The sequence below is a fragment of the Chelon labrosus genome (assembly GCF_963514085.1).
Source record: "Chelon labrosus genome assembly, chromosome: 7".
NCBI lineage: Eukaryota > Metazoa > Chordata > Actinopteri > Mugiliformes > Mugilidae > Chelon > Chelon labrosus.
In genome coordinates, this window is record NC_140343.1 from 23,285,948 (window position 1) to 23,305,671 (window position 19,724).

At 41.9% G+C, this 19,724-nt stretch overlaps 1 protein-coding gene across 1 annotated transcript; it reads left to right on the forward strand.

Moving 5' to 3' along the window:
* The first annotated feature begins 3,438 nt into the window (after nt 1–3,438).
* On the forward strand, nt 3,439–11,393 carry scp2b (sterol carrier protein 2b). Its single transcript, XM_084548452.1, has 5 exons — nt 3,439–3,648; nt 6,394–6,484; nt 7,176–7,305; nt 7,443–7,522; nt 10,701–11,393. Exons 1-5 carry the CDS (start codon nt 3,626–3,628, stop codon nt 10,794–10,796), a joined length of 420 nt encoding a protein of 139 aa, XP_084404578.1. The 5' UTR covers nt 3,439–3,625; the 3' UTR covers nt 10,797–11,393.
* The last annotated feature ends 8,331 nt before the right edge of the window (nt 11,394–19,724 follow it).

Genomic DNA, 19,724 nt, shown 5'->3' on the forward strand with positions numbered 1-19,724 from the left:
TTTCAGACATAACCTGTGGCGCTGTGTCAAGGATCAAAATGTTAGTACACAAACCAGATGTATCCTGCTGTTTATAGGTGTTTGGGCATAAGTAGGCCAAAATCAATTCAGGTGGTGAATGAAAGAACCAGTCATGAATATAATCTGATCTGATTTTAGCTTAAAACCCTATTTATGCTTGTTTATTTATAAATAAATGCCCCCCATTTTATTTTTTATTTTTTGCTTGCGCTTTTCATGCACTGGCATGGATAGGGGCCCACTGACATTAAGAGTGTACAGGGCCCAGAATTTGGTGCTACACCTCTGTTCGTGGCTAATAGTAACCATGAACACTGTCTCAGTTACTCAGTTGCAATTATGTGATCATCTGTCCAGCAGAGTGCAGTGTTTTCCTGGTTTGTGACTGTGTCTTCTAAGCGTTGTGTTCTACAGTTATCAGAAATCTGAATCAGAAAGCTTTATTGTTATTGTGCCAAATGGTACAATGAAATTTCCGTGTACCACACCTAAAAGATACTAACACACACACACACACTCAATCCCCATCTACAATCACGTTCAGTTCAGTTAATAAGTTAAAAGAGTGCATAGACAACTATCAAACCAAAGAACTCTGCAAAGTGCCCATATTGCACATAATGTACACAATAAAAATATTTGTACAAAAATATAAATTAGAATATTGCCTATAAGGTCATATTTTGCAGGAAGTAGGGCAGAGCAGATTGGTTCAGTTTTGTGATATTTGGTTCAGTTCTGTGATTGCTCCAGATGGCAACAGAGTGAAGAGGTGATTTGAGGGGTGCATGTCCTAATGGAGACAGCGTGTTGTGAAGATGTTGTCCAGAGTCAGGAGGTGGAGGCCGATTATTTTTTGAAATGTTTTGAAGACCCTCTGGAGGCATTTCCTGTCTATGTCTACGTGCCAGGCAGTCTTACTGTAAGTGAGGATGCTTTCGATGGTGCAGTGGTAGAAGGCCTTTTGCAGATCTGTACACAGGTTGGTTTTCTTGAGGGCTCTGAGAATGTAAAGTCTCTGTTGAGCTTTTTTAACCAGAGCACTGGTGTTTCCATTTCAGAAATGTGGGTCCCCAGAAACTTGAAGGATTAGGCTCTCTCTACATCTTCTCCGTTAATGGTTAGTAGAGTGTGTTTTAGTTCTTTAGTTTTTAGTTTTTTTATGTTTAGTGTTAGATTATTGTCCATGCACCATCTTTTGCCAGACTGCAGATTTCATTCCTGTAAGCAGATTCATTGTTGTTTGTGTTCAGACCTACCACTGTTGTGTCATCTGCAAATTTGATTGTTGTGTTTGAAAGGTGAGTAGTAGTGCATTCCGATGCGTAAAGGGAGTAAAGGAGGGGGCTGAGAACGCAGCCCTGTGGTGCCCAGGTACTGAGAGACTGGAGGAGAGGTGTGAGCCGAGTCTGACGGTTGGATAAAAAGTCCTTAATCCACATGCACATGGGGCTACTGAGACCAAGGTGGTGGAGTTTGTACACTAAAATATTGGGAACTATTGTGTTAAAAGCAGAACTGTAATCAATAAAAAGCATTCTCACATATGTCCCTTCCTGGTCAAGGTGTGTGAGGGTTGTGTGGAGGGCTGTGGCAATCTTATCATCTGTGGACGTGTTGGCTCTGTAAGCATACTGGTGTGGGTCGAGATCAGGAGGGAGGGTGGTTTTTATATGTTTTAGCACCAGTCTCTCAAAACACTGCCACTGGCCTGTAGCCATTCAGTGTCTACCTGCGCTGTACTGATCCCTGTTTCCTGACTTAAAATGAGTATTACGCTCTTTCAGGAGTGTCTGGACCTCTGATCATCCATGGTTTCCTGTTTGGGAAGACAGGAATGTGTTTGTTGGTGGTAGCATTTTCATAGCAGGTCCTGATGTAGTGAAGAACAGTGGTGGTGTATACCACGTCCTGATTAGGAGACAGATCTATGGTTCTGAGCTTAAACCCCACAGAAAGCTACAGAAAAAGCTCACTGATCTGTCTTCCCATGGATTGTGAGCAAGGGAGTGATCAACCCAGTGCCAGCGGGGCGCATAGCCTTGAGCCTTCCCACGACTCACCTCCACCACTATCTGAAGCCCACACACCCACCCAGGCTCTCTGATCTGCTCTGCTCTGATCTACAAAAGCAGTGATAGTTCACCATTTCCATTACACTGATGAGATGTTTTCTTCCACTTGTTTTGTGTACATTTAATACAGTGTAATGTGCTGACCTGTCCCCATTCCAGAGCCTACATTATACAGCCAACCATGTTCTCTATTCCATTAATGGCCATCAAATGTTGCTGTTTGACTGTTAACGATCCATTAGTCTATGCAGCCACCTTAGTAATCTTAGACTTGTGTCTCCAAGTGACTATACAACCGTAGAAAGTAGCAGTGGATGACATTCTACAAATTGTTAGGTACACATTGTATCTGTGCTTATCTTCGTCTGTGTCACAGTACATATCTCACTTTAAGTACATGATGATGTTTCAGTTAAATGTAACCTGTTTGGAGGTGCTTTGGTCTGCTTCTGCAGAATACATAGAATGGAAGACAAGGTTTCATGCAAACCTTCAGTTACTGCAGGTAATAGATATTTTTGAAATATTTTCATTACAATATATATACAATATATATATGTCAGCTTAACAATTTGTGTGACAGGTTGCATCGCTGGAAAATAACCATGGATTTCAGAGACTCAGAAGATGCTTCTCTCTACCCTCCTTTTGTTTTTTTAATACAAGCATTCAGGTTGCATGATGACCCATGTCATCCCTGGAAGATGTGAGGATGTTGCAGTGACTTCAGATTTGTTTCAGATTTATCCTATATGTAATGTTTGTGTTTCTCAGTCCTCCATAATGTCCAGACATGTTGAGGTCAGGTGGCTGAGATGGAAGGCTCATTACAGTCAGCACTCTTTGGTCCTCTTTTGTGTTCAAGAATTCTCAGAGCCTTAGCTGCGATAATAAGAGGTGTCATAGGCTGGTTGAAGAATGATGCATTCCGGTTGGACTGGATAACTACGGGCCATGGAGACTGGGCAGGTTATGAGACCAGGACCTCATATGAGCAGTAAGGAGCTTCACAGGTCAGAAGCACACAGCTCCAGGCCAGAGACACTCACAAGACGATTGGGGAGGAGGGGAGATAGGGAAATGGAGATGAAGATGGAGAGAAGGACAAACAACGGGCTGGAAATGTAGATCCACGACTCAGCAGCATAATATGTAGAATAAAATGTTTTGCTTGGATAATATGATTGATGTGAATGGGCTATAACATGGAGCAACCAAGTTCATTTACACTAGTATTTTACACTGAGAATTGCAATTTACTTTTGTAATGCACATTCAAATGAAGACTATTTTCAAAAGTTGACACAATGTGTTGACACTAATGTGAGGCCGTTCGCTATTCCTCTCTAGGCTATCTGTGGACTGTATGTGACGAGGAGCTATCTGGGATCGACACATCGAGTCTGGGGATCCAGGAAATAGGAAGAAACAAGGAAGTGTTGTTAGCTAACAGCAAACGAAGTACAAGGTACACCAGTGGGTCCGCGAAACATTTGACATCTGGCTTGATCAACTACCGTCATAGAAAAATGCCTGAAATACAGACACGGAGGTAAGAATACTAAATCGTATACGGTATACCTGCGGCACGTTTTCGATAAATCGAATAATAATGCTTTGTTTGTCAATGTTAAGATTATACAGAGTTAGCTGACAAATGGGTTAAATGTCAAACAACGCTAGCGGCTTGCGTTTGTGCAAGTTTAGCGCAAGGTTAGCGTGGTAATCCCCCCTCGATAGCACTTAGCTTGGGGCTGTTGAACTGTGATGTGACTTTTGAAATGTCACCGCCATCCTCAACAACACAACGTGGACGTCCTGCTTCTCTTCATCTAGGCCACAGGTGCATGACATGGTTCATATGTTGACAATTTGACACGAGTCAGTGACCGCTTGGTTGCAACCTGGCAACTTGGAAAAAGTGCAAGAAGCCTTCTTGACAGTCAGGTGGATCCAGATCAGGTTGATTCCCAGACGTGGAATCATTTCATACACAAAGGGCTCGTTATCAAACAAATGATAATGTCCATGTAATCAAGTTTTTAAACTAGAACTGGATGATCTTTGAGAGAACACCATATGATCCCTTGATGAAAATATAAAGACCAACAAAAGTTTTAAAACTTTGCTTTAATTTTGACATGAAAATGGGACCTTGAACATGAAATAATAATTGCACACCTCCCTTTGTAAAAATATGGGTTCTATTTCAATTTTTTCATAGGGGTCTTACTATTATCTCTCACAGTCTGGGAGACTTCACCAGCACCAATATTGCTCGTGGTCTTGGCACATTCATAGTTAGTAGGGCTGGGTGTCACTCCTGATTTCCTGAATCAATTTGATTCCGATTCACAAGGTCCTGATTCAGTTCGATTGGATATTAATTCCATAAGAAATATTTCAGTTTAAAAACAATTTTACTTTCTGTCATCAGAACCAGAGATTTGTGGTATTTGTATCAGTATCTGTCATGTTTTGGATCTCCTTCACATATTAGAAATCTCTGTTTTTTGTTAGAAAGAAAACTTATTTTTTATTTTTTAATTTAAGCTCAGCCCTGAATGTTAATATCTAATTAATCAATTATAAAATTATAGAAACAGTATAAACCTCTGTAGCCCAAAGTAGAACAGTGTATGCTGAGGGGGTTTGTACACGAACAGCGCAGGCATGTGCTCGACACCAAACCAAACACATAAACGCTGATCACACTTTCACCTTTACTCATTTTATTTCAAGTGTAAGCGCATGCTAAGTTCATCCAGGATTAATGAAGCATAACTATGTCTGCTTTCAGAGAAGCATAATGGCTGGATTAGAATAAACAGAGTAGTTTCGTCACTATGTTAACCTGAATTAGTTAAACTAAATCATACACCATTGCTGGTGAAAATTCTCAGCCTGACTTTTAGTAACGAGACAGTTTCGAGGTTGACACATTGAGTCTGGAGATCTGGGAAAGAAAGTGTTGTTGGCTAGCAGCAAGCGAAGTACAAGGTACATTTGACATCTGGCTTGATCAACTACTGTAATATAAAGTTGGCAAATGGTTTTTTTCAAGCTCCGGTTAGCGTGCTAATCCCCTCAGTAGCACATAGCTAGGGGCTGTCGAACTGTGACTCCTGAAATGTCTCCGCCGTCCTCAACAGTTTCTTTGCTGCTCTGAAATGAATTTGACAGAGCCGTGCAAACAATTTCCTGGTTATACAGGTTTGTCTAGCAATTCAATGCAGAAGCTCAAGAACTACATATTAATTATTAGCTACAAAATGCTACTGATATTTTAATAGTGAAAGTTGATAACATGCAGGATAATCCCATAACCTGTGCGTAAATTTCATAATTTCCATGGGGAAACATCAAGATAATTTCGTTGTTGCACTGACACAGACGTTAACGTTAACTACACTGTATAGTAGCAGAAGTAGAGTTTTTCTTGGCTCCGTGTATCCTTAACATCAGTTTTAAACAAAACTGGTCATTTTGTTCAAGTGCTCAGGTTGTATGGGATGCTGGTCAAATCATGGCACTATGGATTGAGTCAAAAAAAGAAAGTTGGTCTCCTGAAACTTTGCAGATTTGACGAGTGAATCTATACATTTTTTTCTGTCCCAGTGAACGCTGAGAGTACAACTTCCTCCCTGTTCATTTTCACAGGGACCTGGGGCATTTCCAACATGTGTTCTTGTCTAGTTGTGTTCTTATGAAAAGCCCAAGTACTGTTCATATTCAAAGTACATATCTGACCAGGCATGGTCGGTCCAGATACACGGATGTGTTCTTGCCTCGCTCATTTTATTGAAGATGAAATCGAAGGTAACTTGCATGGACATGGGACGGCCAGGTTTGACAGAATGCATTTCGCAGTCGTCATCAAGTATGCTGCCATTCCAAATTACTGAATGACTGTCTTCCAGAGTCTGTACTTCCACAATTGATAGCCGCACCTGGTCTCGTTTACCAAAAATAACTGTCTGAGGGTGTTGCCAAAATGCGAGACATGCCTATATGGACATTAGTAGTGTTCCTTACTTTGAAAGACCCTTGGATTAGTGAGAAATGACTGTGATGATGCAGTGAATATGCCAAACCTGGTGGCCACTTTGTGAAGGCACTTAACCTATTTGTGGTAGTGATGATTGAGTTGACTTTGTGTATCTCATCAGGCCTTGTGGCTAGAGATACACAAGAATAATTTCATCAGTGATTGTTTTGTACTTGCTGTCTTTCAACACTTTCTTTAATTGCTAACCTTACTTTCTCATTCTCATGCATTTGCCTTCATCATGTCCAGAATTCAAGCCATTGACACCAGTGCTAGCGGTGGACTGGAGGGGTTCAAGGCTCATGCAGTGTTCCAGGAAATCAACAAGAAGCTTCAGGAGGTGATTACATGACCCACAGCAGGAGAGATCGTTGTTAACACACCTATACCTTTGTATTGTCACTTTCTTGTGTGATGTATTTTCTGCGACTGTTTCATATAATCTTCTTTTATATATCAGTCCATCCAGTCATACACACTGCTTAGCTGCACAGGGTTTTGGCCTCACAGGGGAACATCTGGATAAGTTTCCACTCATTTCAATGCGCACACATAATTTTAAGCTCATGTTGACTCAATCAGATAAATTGGTTTCCCCCAAACTCCTGATTAAGCAGTTACCTTTGTATGAACCCAATCATACCAGATTCACCAATGAGCAAATGGTAACATGGGGGCAGCATGGCAACTCAGTGGCATGGTTTAGTGTAATATCTCAGAAAACTGATCAGACAAACAGACTTAAAATTTTGCCCGTGGAGCTTATGTTTATCTTATCAGAGAGAATCTGTTGTCCCACTTTTGTATTTCATTAGTTCACTGTTGAGAGAGAAGTGGATTTTTCTGTGTCTGTTTCAGTCCCAGCTGTCAGTAGATTTAGGGTGACACTCCAAACCAGTGCATGTGTGGCGGCATGAATAAATAAACGCTTGTCACTGTCAACTTTAAGAGAAATTTGAGTTACTGCACAAAATACATGAAAACTTATTCAAATACTTTTGATTTACTGTGTGTAATATTTCTTTGTGCAGGAAGGGGAGCAGTTTGTAAAAAAGATTGGAGGAGTGTTTGCCTTCAAAGTAAAGGATGGCCCGAATGGACAGGAAGCTACTTGGTTTGTGGACGTAAAGAATGGGAAAGGCTGTGTTCACAACGACACAGGTGAGAACAACCAAGGGCCTTTATCTCTGCATAAATTTGACTTTCACTAACTATATTTGCCTCATTAGTCTTCGGTATCTGGGGAGCGATATTCCTTTCTTTGAATTAAGCTTGGTACCTGTGTTTCGGCCCCACAGCTAAGAAAGCTGATTGCACCATTTCCATGTCGGACACAGACTTGTTGGCCTTGATGACGGGCAAGATGAATCCACAAACTGTGAGTATTAAGAGAAACTACAACTGGAGCTGATCCGTCCTGTTTCTATCAAATCAGCTGTTTGGAGAAAATGTCAGGTTCCCGCTGTTCTATGACACTAAAAAAAAAAAAATTTTTTTTATTGTTTTGTTTTTCTGCTGTGTAGAAATGTACCCAGCGGTGACTCTGAAGTTATGGAAAACCAAAAAAAGTAGAGAAAAACAGGAAACAGTCCTTGATCCAAATGATTCCAGCGAATCAGTGAAACATGTATTAGGTCATTTCACGCCTTGGGCTTGTGTAGCTGCCTCTGCAACCAGCTCAGTTGTCTGTATTGATTCTACAACAGAAGAAGGCATCTGTGGACACGTATTTTATCTGGTGTTGTGCAAAGCATTTCATCCACTCTCAGTGGCCGCCCCTTCATCACACAGCAAGACAATGACCCCAGACACACTGCCTGAGCATATGAAGCCTTGGCCAGCTGTGACGGGCCAAGTTCGATTTAAACCCTGCTGAGCAGCATTTCACCTGCTAAAAATCATTTTGAGAACAGAGAACTCCCGAAAACAAACATCAAACGAGGGTAGTTGCTTTGACAGATGCTTGGAAGATACGATTAATTCTGTCAGTGGATTGTCATTGAGCTACGCAGCCAAATACTGGAGTTATATCGTCCCTGAAAAAATGGAACTCTCTTTTAAAAATGTCTTTTTGTAAAAGCTAGTCTCTACTTTGGTAGTTGTGACGTCAGATTCAAATGGAAAAGCAAAAAGTCTGCTGAGACCCAGACATTGAACGCTGATACTAGTTTAAAAACATTTACAGGCCATTGTGTTGGTGTTTGAGTGACATCAAGATGAAACGCTGGACTGTCTTTAGAAACAGAAAAATTCCCTATTCTTTGGGCTTTCTTAGTATTAGGTGTGTATTAGATCAAGCTTTGGTCCCCCAATTACTGGCCAGTCCGAGCCCCGACCCGATCTTAAATAAGCAAAGTTTCCTGTCTCCAGAAAACTTTTCGTTAAAACAAAATGTTCTGTGTTTGTTTGTTTCGGTGCAACCTCTGCCTGAGAGTACTCCATGTATTCAATTTTTATTTATTTATTTTTCTGTAGGCGTTGAATCATGTAGTATCATATGACGACCTCCTACTGCCATCTTGCGAAACATCATTTTCCAACGTAAATTCCTTCCACAGAGCAGATATGCTTTTGCTTCTTCAATTTTTTGCAGCTTTGACGCTACCAGCCGCCAGCCGGCTTTGACGTGACAGGGAAGTGGTTCTGGTTTACGGCAGACCCAAAACAAATGACTACAAAACATCGGGCTTGGCTGAAGCCTGACTGAGTCATTTCAAAAAATGCCTGGATCGACTCCAATTGGGATATCCCTAGTGTGTATCCACAATCAAACCCTTCTTCTGAAAACGCCTATCATTATCGCATAAGAATGTGTGCCGTTATAACCATAATACCATAGAACCATAATAACGGAAAATAACCCAAGAAATCCTGTTCAGAAGTTTACATATCCTTGAATGTTTGAATAAGATTGATAAGATATACAGTACACACAGACACACAGATGTTTAAATGGCTGTCAAGACTTATTTGATTTTAGTTTTGTCCAAATAGTCCTTGAGTCCCTTAGCTCTGTCCTTTCTGGGTACTGAGCAATGGAGAAAGGAACATACAAAAAGGTAATCCCAACATTTGAAAATGCTTGAAAATGAAAAGTAGTGTTCAAACTCTGAAAAGAGAGGTGACAATTAGTGGTTCTGTTTATTCCAAGACTCGGCCAACTAAACCTAATAAAGATTCATGCCATGCCTGCCAGAATCATCATGCTGTAGCCAAAGTCCAAGTGCTTCATGGGAAGGACTTTGGACTTTGGCTACAGCTGAAAAAATGAAGCTTCTACACTGACAAACAGTCTCCTGACCTCAAAACTATTGAGCCATGTTAATCCGGAGGCTTTTTGCCAAGAAGAACAAATGGCAGCGTTACCAGCTGATGGGAAAAATAGTCCCCATGCGCAGTTATCACCAAATACTGCAAGCTGTTGGTGACACAAAATATGGCAACACACAAAATGAAGACCTAAGGGTATGACATTTTTTTAAACGAGAACCATCTCAGTAGTCTGGAGGCTAAGTGACTAAATGAACCTCCCTGCCAACAAAAGTAGGTCTGGAGTCGCTCCGTTGGGAATTATGATCAAAGGTCTTCCAGGCAAGTCAAAACATTTGGGCAGCCTTCGTGTGAGGATGAACAGAAGAGTAACGTAGACATAAGCGTCATGTGAGAACCATGAAGTTAAATTTTATGTTTCTTTAAAGGATGGTATCTTAGAAATACTGCTAGGGTGTTTAATGAGCAGAACTTTATGGTGAAATCCCTCAAAATACATCCTAGATACATTGATGCAACGGCAGGAAATAGCAAGCCTTAAGTTTGGATGTATTTTTGACCTTTTACAACACTTAAACAGATATTCATTTCTCTTTGGTGCAGAACTTGCACGCTTAACTTCTCGGCTTCTTCACATTTGTAATGCTTTGTGCAGAAATTCACGTGCAAAAGAACTGAATCGTGCCACACAGCCCTTTGTACTGAAAGAGGGACGTATCAATTACATCCCTCCACCATAGTGCACAGATTACTTGTGCTAGAAACTGCCAGAAAAGCTGCCATTGTTTCCTGAACATATTTTACCACAAATCCAAGAAGCAGTTTTAAAAGATTGCTGGGGTTTGGATTTCTGATGGGTGTTGCTTAGTTTCTGATTAAGTCCAGTTGCCCTTATTTCAGTGTTGTTGTTTGTTTTTGGAAATACCATGACCTGGATGACTGAGAACCTTCACAGACAGCTGCCATTGTCCCGTGTTTGTGTCAGGTTGCTGCTTTTTCCTGCTTTGTCATTCCTCTCATTTAGAAATCTAGACAATATTTAGTTAAAAGGAAAAAAGGATCAGCTACCAGCATTCATTTCTCCCCTCACTGACAACTGTGACATGCAGTTTCCTGGCATTTCATAAGCCGTTGTTGCCGGTGCCCCACTTTTCCCTTGGTTGAGTTAATCTCTCATGGTGACTCTTAAAACCAGCAGCATGTTAGTTCTCTAAACCAGCTAAGAATGAACCGTGTTTCATATTATAAAACTCTCTGGATGACTTCCCTCCCCTTTACTCTTTCAGGCATTTTTCCAGGGCAAGCTGAAGATCACAGGGAACATGGGACTGGCCATGAAGCTTCAAAGCCTGCAGCTGCAACCGGGCAAAGCCAAGCTGTAGACGGGACGGGGAATCTCACTCAACTAACTACACCTCAGAACACTGAATAGAGTAAAATCACGAAGAACTAAACAACAAGACTGGTTTCAGAAAAAAACTAAACGTCTGTAAAAATAATTTACTAGCAGACTGAGCAACTTTTCCTTCCAGTGACCTCACTAACCAGCCAGGGGATTAGTCAGCAGCTCTGCCGTTATACCTGGGGAATAAAATAGATGGACACATAATTCATTCTTTCATTAAGTCCCTGCCTGCAGGCCCTCTGTTGATGAGACTATCAGTGTGCTAGAATAAAGACAGGCCCTCTGCTTTGTGATACTAATTTAGTTTGTGTCAAGTTTTTGAATAACCTTTCATGCTAATAAAATCTGTGAGTGTACTATATCTGGAACTGTTTTGAGGTAAGAGCAGATTGATGTCATTTTTACACAATCATGGACACAACAGTCAAAGTGCCTCCAAGTCTCATGATAAGATTTTTTTTAGCCAGCAAGGTAGAAAGGTTTTTGAATGCTGCTCTATCTTTACTGTATGAATCCCTTAAAGAATTCTATTAAATAAGGTTATCTTTGCTGGATACTGTTGGCTTGTGTCTGTTTTTTTTGTTTGTTTTTTTGCCTCTTTCAGCGGGGGAGTTCCAAGAACGTTGGGAGGTGCTGGAGGAAATATTTTTAAAAGGAGGACGTTTATATAATTTACACCAAAAATTCATGACAAGATGAACTAAAACTCCGGACTACTTGCAAAATATCGTGTTCTGCAACATTCATAAACCTGCCACCATGGCAACTGGATGAGCTAATATATTACCTTCTGCTGCATAGTCCCATGCTGCATTCTCAGGAACAAGAGTGGTCGTATAACATTGTACCAATGTGATGTTTACTGTGGCACCACACATCTCTTCCTTAGATCTTTTCACTCTTGAAAGCATTAACGTCTCCAGGGGATACAACATTGCATGTTGTATCCCCTGGATACAACATGCATCAATGTCATTGCTGTGGGAGGGATGTTCTGCTGCTGGACTTCCTGTGAAAGCGACTTTGTGTCTAGTAGTGGATAAACACATAAGTTGCACAGGTAGCAAATATCATGGATTCAGGCTGGGCAAGACGAAAAGTGACAATATAGTGTGACTAAAGCGCTATTCACACAGGATTAATATTTACTAGGGTCGCCATGTGATTTTGCGGTTAACCCCCTACCTTCTTCCCTGCCCCTCTTGCAGGTGTTCTTATGCATTTGCTTTGTACTCGAGGCAGAATAAGAATGGAGAGACACTGCTGACTATAGTGTTCCTAGAATATTTCTATAATCATTCAGGAGTTTCTAAAAATACCTCAAAACAAATATATACACTGATCAGACATAACATTATGACCACCTTCCTAATATTGTGTAGCTCTCCCTTGTGCCTACAAAACACAACACTGATCAGAGAATGTTGTTAGTGGGGGCCTTTGGGTCCTATGGGTTGAGGGGAGGGGCCTCTGTGGACCAGGCTTGTTACAGTGCATCCCACAGATACTTGATCAGTTTGGGATCTAGTGAATTTGGAGTCAACACTGTGCTGTTTTTCATGTTTTTTGGGCTGCATCCTGCTGGGGATGGCTGCTTCCATCAAGGAGTGTCATTGCTATGGGGTGGGGGTGTCTGGTCTGGTCTCCGTGGGTGGTACATGTCTAAGTAACATCCACACTAATGCCAGGTCCAAAAGTTTCCCAGCAGAACATTGATGTCACAAGATGGTCAACGTTATTTACTTCTCCTGTCAGTGTTTTTTTTTTTTTTTTTTTTGCGGCTGATCTGTGTATATTTTTGTTTCACTACATTTTTGGTGCAAAATGTGACTGCGCTCCCTGCACTGCACTCAGCTGCTATCTTGTCATCATCAAGTGCTGCTTTCTGCGCCTGTGCCTCGACTCAGCACATGGGTCTAATCTGCCCAGTGTTTCTCGGCTCTCTGGGCTCTCATTCATTAATCCAGGACCTCCATATTCATTTTAAGTACAGTTGCTTAAACTTAGTGGCTTCAGGCTGAAACCAACTTCTCTCTCTGGAACCCACAGAGACGAAACGGTGTGTGTTTTTTGTCTTTTTGTTTTTTAAATGTTGCCTGCCTCATGTTTCCGATCATTTCGAAGACATAAAAAACCTGGAACAGTTTATCTCTGAAATAGCACATAAAATAAGATATAACACGCTGTTCTTTTTATCTTTTTAATGTTTAGTTTGTGGATGTTAAAATGGAAATACTGCCTCCAGTGTTTATGCAGTGAGAAACAAAAAAAGGCAAACATAAAAGTCTCCTCCTGCGCAGAGTGACCCTCTGAAAGTAACGGCCCTCTGATCACATGTGACAGTACTTTGATCTCACTGTCGAGCTGGCAGGTCCTGTTTATGCTCCCCTTTTTGGAGCACCATTCAGTTTTCCAACACTGCTGCGACAGGGTTCCAGACTGCCACGCTGTAGATTTTGCTTTGTACTGTTAGGAGCACGGCTCAAAGACAGATCTGTTAACTAGCTCTGACCCAGATTCCACCGCAGCTGTGGCTCAGCTCTTGTAGTTTTCTGGCTCTTAACTCCGCAGTCACACTGGGGTTATTCCATTGGTCAGTAATGACTGCTTTTAGAGTATGAGGTTTCATCAGGGTAATGCCTCTTTTTATTTTGCAATGGAACGTTCAACGTTAATGAGGAGTATGGGACTACTTGCATCGAACCTTTCTTTAATAATCCCATCTTCGTGTGAGTAGCGTGTTAAAGAGGGGACGATAATTTACAATTGAAATTGGTTTCTTATCTCTCCAAAATTGGCATGCGAAGATGCACTTCATCAGTTTTACAGATGAGGTTCAGTCAAACTGTGACAGAGAGATCAGCTAAGCCTGTAAAAACATTTTCCAGTTCGGTCCTCTGTGGGTGTACTTCAAGTGTGGCAATGTTGATGTCATTGGGGTTATTTTGGCTTGCACCTGAAGAGCACAAATGTATGAAAAATTAGAAACAAAAATCTGATTTGAAGTTGCTGTACCCTGAAGTGAGGCATCAGTGGTATGACAGAAGAAAAAAGTACAAAACGTTGCATAATTTAGCAACACACCATTTCATTACGGGGCATGTTCCAACTTTTGCTTTTCAACTATAATAATAACAAAAACTCTGCATGCATATGGATAGTCTTACAACCAATCAGAGCCACTTTTGTGTAAACAAATTCAGCTTCATAGTGCTCAGGTGACTCTTATTCTTTCTTAAGCTTTCTGCATAAAGCTCTGCCCAAACGATTTGATTGGCCCTGCAGATCTTTGCTGGAGCAGAATCAGTTCCCAACCGAGTGACCCCAGACCAACTTTTGGAAGATGGTCTAAACTTTCAGGCTAGCAAAGTTGCTGCTGAGAGAAGTTTACAGAGATACCAAGTAGAAAATGTGGCTTCTCTGTGTGCATTCCACTGTTTTTCCAGTGGGAGACTGGAACTAAACAACTAAAATGTCAAATTTGACCTTTCTTGTTAAAAATATCCATCTCCATCTCTGTGGCAGTGAAAATCTAAATCATTGGAGTATCAAGTAGCTCTTTCATATCTTAAAATGCTTTTGCATTAAGGCTTGCTCATTGCTTGCTCTGGTGTCACTGTGATCCTGACCTGAATAAAATGTTCTGCTGCTGCATTGTATGAGTTATGGAACACAGGAGTGATTCAGCTTGTATACAGACCATTACTTTCCTGGTACGTAATTATCTGCTGCAAGATGCGCTGTGTGAGTCGGGCAGTTCGATGCCGCAAAACCCACGAATAAATAAATAATCTCTGCATTTATGCAACAAAGAATACAATATATTTGAAATAATGCACGTAAGATAATAAATGTCACACTTGGGGGACTAGAGGGGGGACAGGGGATGACTCAGAGCAGCCGCAGCTGAGAAGCTTTACTGGACACTTTTTACATTACAAACACACTGTGGGTGGGACTCGAATCTTTGTTATTGTGGAACACTTAAATGAGCTCTGCCATTTAAAGAAATGTGCTCAGTGGAAGAAAGTTTTGAGAAGCAAAAGATGAGAGGGATTAGTTTGTACAAATGCAGATAAGCCCTCTGCTGTATGCAAAAAGAGCAGGCGGTATTCCAGCTCCGTCTGATGAACAAAATATTACCACACTAAGGCTGTTTGACTGTGATTCAACAAAGAAAGCAGCGAAAGTGAAGATATTTATTATTTTTCGCTTTAAAAAATTTGAGACACAAAGATTATAGCACACATGATACGCTTGATTGGGCTACCTGTGGCTCAGTAGGTAGAGCAGGTTTGATACCCGGTTCATGGACATCACACCTTGTGAACAAATGTATGCCATTGAGACTGTAAATGTTTTGAGCCCCAATACGTACTATATACAAGCGATTTATAATTACAAAAACATTTACCATTTAACATGATCCCTCCTGCTCTGTGTGGTGTCCTTGAAAACCTGCAACCTGATGAAAAGCGTGGTAAAATGATTGTGTTGGAAAGGTCACTGTTTGTAGAAAGTTGTCTTGAGTGTGTTCCTCTGGAAAGTTCTTGAGAAAGCGTAGCCGTGACCTGAGCCCCGCTGAGAGGATATCAGCCTGCCAAATAATGTGATGACTAATAGCGAGAGCACGGACCAGAGTGTGTTTTCTCCAATTTCAGTTGGCTGAATCGAGGCTACAGACCCAGCGCTGTCTCTTTTTTTCAGCAACTCATGTGATCAGGAAGTGAGACTCCAAAAACCACATCAGACTGCCATAGACCCCGTATTTTCCACCTCAGTCATAGCATTAATCACTGTCTTCATTCTTGTTTGCAGTCGGTGGCTGCAGTTCCAGGACAAATAGCTTTAAGAAGTAGATTTATACTCTAGAAAAAAATTTAAATATTAAGTCCAGATGCACTAGATGCAATGCATACTCTGTAATACACGTTTCAATAAAATTTGCTCATATTTATATTTTAAATAACATTTAAACTGGATAAAGATAATTTAATGAGTACCAAATGTCATTCCCTGTATTGTCCCAAATGTTAACTGTTTAACCCAGGGTGCTTTCTAGGAAGTCACTGGAAGAATTTCCAGAGAATGAAGAAGAAAATGTGGGACACATAAAACGTTATGCAGTCTTTTCCCTTCAACTGTTCACAATTGGCTGCTTACCTTTATGAAAAAATACCCATTGGTACATTCCACTACTCTTTACAACAGGGACTAAGCAGGATTACTTATACTAAGACAATGAAGTCATGAACACAATTCATGGCTTCACTGTATGCATATTATTTCATCAATCATAACTAAGGTAGCTAATTAATCTTAGTATGCTCAGTGACTTTCCATGAACTCTTATTTTGAAATTAATATAATCAATAAATATATTTAAACATATTAAACTGCATAAATTCCTCTATAGCCCAGAAGCTGAGATGGTGGTTAATGCTGCTCTACTAATAAGTTTCATGAAGATGATTTACTGACAACAGCTGCCTCTCAAAACCCATCCCTACGTGAGAGGTGGATCAGGTAATATAGACCAACAAGGCTCTGGTGAAATGCATGGGCCAATCCCCCATGACGTGGATGAAAATGATTACAGAGACACTGATGAAGAGCTAAAAACCCAGAAGCCTAGGAGAAGAAGACTCTTTAGTCAGAGATACCAAAAAGACTATGAATGTGTCACGGGGCAGAAGTGTGGGTTTTAGCATGATTTGAATTGTTTGTTTTACTGAATTTTAACATTGCATGCTTTTACTTGTGTTGGTTTAACCATTTTATTATGTTTTTAATGCATGCGTGTGGTTTTTTACTTACTTCTGCCTGTGAACACACCGCTGTGCACCTGGGAGGCTCCGCCCTCTCCCCTTACCACTGAACCAATCGGCAGCGGGGGAGAGTGGCGGAGGGATATAAAGAAAGGTACGACCGGAAAAGACGAAAGGCACGATGGGAGAAAGACGCGAGAGGTCTGGCGATAACATGTAGGAACAGAAGGAGAACGTGATGGATGGATGGATGGATGGACTGACTGACTGGGGACTGAAAGAGGACACAGAGTCACCATGTGAGAAGAACGCCAGAGGGACGTCGTGGCGGCGTGAGGGGAGGAGAACGAAGAGGAGGCCGTGATCGAGCCGAGAACGGGCGAAGGCAGCGGGTGTCCCAGCAGCGGGTGTGCCGGCCGCACGGATGAAGAGACCGCGGAGCGTTACTACATGAAGTTCTCGCAGCGGCAGGGCAGTGCGCCCTGCCTGGCGGGTAAGTTTCGCCCTATGGGCCGTCAGTAACGCTCTCGTGTGTGGTTGTGCGGCGGCACCGGTACCCGTGCGATGTGTGGACACCCGTACTGGCCATGTTGTTTTATCTTCCAGGTGTCAGCCGGGCAGCCCACTGCCAAGAGAGAAGAAGAGGCGCCTGCGGCACCTGGAGCGGTGGAAGGCCTCCGATCATCTCCCCTCTGAGCCGCCTCGTCCCTGGTTTGGCGGCCATGATGGACTCTTTTTATTTTATTTTAGTAACGGACACTTTTTAATGTTTATTTGTATCTTTTTAACTTTTGGTTTTAAAACCTTTTAAAGTTTTACTGTTTTAAGTTCTTTTAATAAACCTTTTGTTTTTAGTACACCGGCTCTCGTTGGTTTGCCGTCCTCTCTCTCCTCTGGTCGCTGTCAGCGTGCTCTCCCCCGATAAATCACCAGTACCTGTGCTTCCCCCCTTTCCCTTCAATAATAATAACCTTTTCTTCATTCATCATCATCCACTTCTCATCTCCCCCTCTTTCCCCTTGTGACAAATGCGCATACTGAAAACCATAGGGAGAGGGTGCGACGGAATCTTCTGTCTTCTAGGCAACGTACTGACATCAGGACCATGTACCAAGCAGGGAAAACGTCAGTCATTGCTGAAGAGATCAAGAAGTACAAGATCTCAGTCCTCGGTCTGTGTGAAACCAGACAGGAGAAGTCAGACTGGAAAGCAGTGAGTCCATATTATACTCTGGACACCTGGATAATAAGGCACCACACACGGAAGGAGTAGCATTTATGCTCACCAAAGAAGCACAGAGGTCCCTCACCAGTTGGGAGAAAATCAACTCCAGAATCATCACTACTTCTACAATCAACTGCAACAGATACTCCAGACCAGAATGAATGAGAATGGAGATATATTTGGTGACGTCTGAAACCAGATCGACTACATATGCATAAACAGGAAGTTCCGACGCTCTCTCCTGGATGTACGAGTGAAGAGGGGTGCAGACACTGGGTCAGACCATCACCTACTGACAGCTAAAATACAACTGAAGGGGAAATGCTGCAACAACCCATGTGACAACACAGTCAAATTCAACATCCTGCTCTTCCAAGACATAGGAACAACTGAACTTAATCAAACCACAGAACAAGTTCCAAGCCCTGAAAGAAGAGCACAAAACACCAATGGAGGAGTGTTGGAAATGCATGAAAAACATGTGGAAGGAGTCATGTTCAGAGGTGTTGGGGAGGAAGAAAACAAACCACAAGCCGTGGTCGTCAACAGAAACACACTGAAAAGAATAGAAGAGAGGAGGGTGGCAGCCCATAGAGATTATGAGGTTGCAAACAAAGAGGTGAAAAAAAGTGCTAAACACGACAAAAGAAACTACATCGACGACTTGGCACAGCAAGCGAAGGTCGCAGCCTCCAAGAACAACCTTAAGGATCTCTGCCTGATCACAAAGAAACTAGCAGACAAGTTTAGGCAGACAAACATGCTGATCTGCAACAAGCAGGGGCAACTCCTGACCACCAAAGAAGAACAGCAGAAAAGATGGACGCAGTCATAGAGTTCATTGACTTTGAAAAGGCATTTGACAGCATAGACCACGTGTTGCTATGGAAGCTCATGATCACCAAGGTATCCCTCCGAAATATATTAATATCATCAAGAACACATACCAGGGTATGCAATGTCAAGTGGTCCACCACAGATCTGCACATGACAAGATCGAAGTCTCACTGGTGTGAGACAGGGCTGCCTCCTCTCTCCGCTCCTCTTCCTCCTATGTATCGACTGGATCATGAAACAAACAAACAGCAATAAAAAGAATGGCATCCAGTGGAGTCTGACAGAACACCTTGACGATCTCGACTTTGCAGATGACATTGCACTGCTCTCATACACACCAACAGATGCAGGACAAGACAACACGGCTGGAAACAACCGCAGCTGAGCTTGGACTCAAAATAAGTGGGCCAAAAATCAAAAAGATGCAGACTAACAACAAAAGAATGAATTCTATAATACTCAAGGGCCACTCTCTCGAAGAGGTCAACATATTTACATACCTGGGAAGTGTGATAGTTGTGGACGGAGGGCCAGAGGAAGTCGTAAAGGCAAGAACTGGAAAAGCAACATTTATCATCCTAACCAAGATCTAGAAAACAAAAAACCTCTCTCTCAAGACCAAGCTCAAAATCTTCAACTCCAATGTCAAATCCGAAATGATGCGAAACATGAAAGAACACCACTACCATCATAAGAAAGCTGCAGATATTCATGAACCACTGCCTAAGACGCATCCTTGGGATCTTCTGGCCAGACACAATCAACAACATCACTCTGTGGGAACACACCAACCAGGAACCAACAGAAGTACAGATGAAAAGGAGAAAGTGGATCTGGATTGGTCAATCACTGAGAAGAACAACACAGCAATAACCAAACAGGCACTGACATGGAACCCACAGGGCAAACGGGGGAGAGGTTGTCCCAGGAACACCTGAAGAAGAAGCACAGAGTTAGAGTTCAAGAAGGAGGGTCTGACGTAGCAACAGCTGCCGAAGATGTCCCATGACAGGCATGGGTGGAGGTGATTCATCAATGGCCTATGTTCTGAAAGGAATTCAAAGGCCTAAGAAGA

Coding starts and splice junctions, on each gene's coding strand:
- scp2b (XM_084548452.1), top strand. CDS start 3,626: ATGCCTGAAATACAGACACGGAG. Junction 3,649..6,393: donor CCTGAAATACAGACACGGAG/GTAAGAATACTA, acceptor CATCATGTCCAG/AATTCAAGCCATTGACACCA. Junction 6,485..7,175: donor TCAACAAGAAGCTTCAGGAG/GTGATTACATGA, acceptor TTCTTTGTGCAG/GAAGGGGAGCAGTTTGTAAA.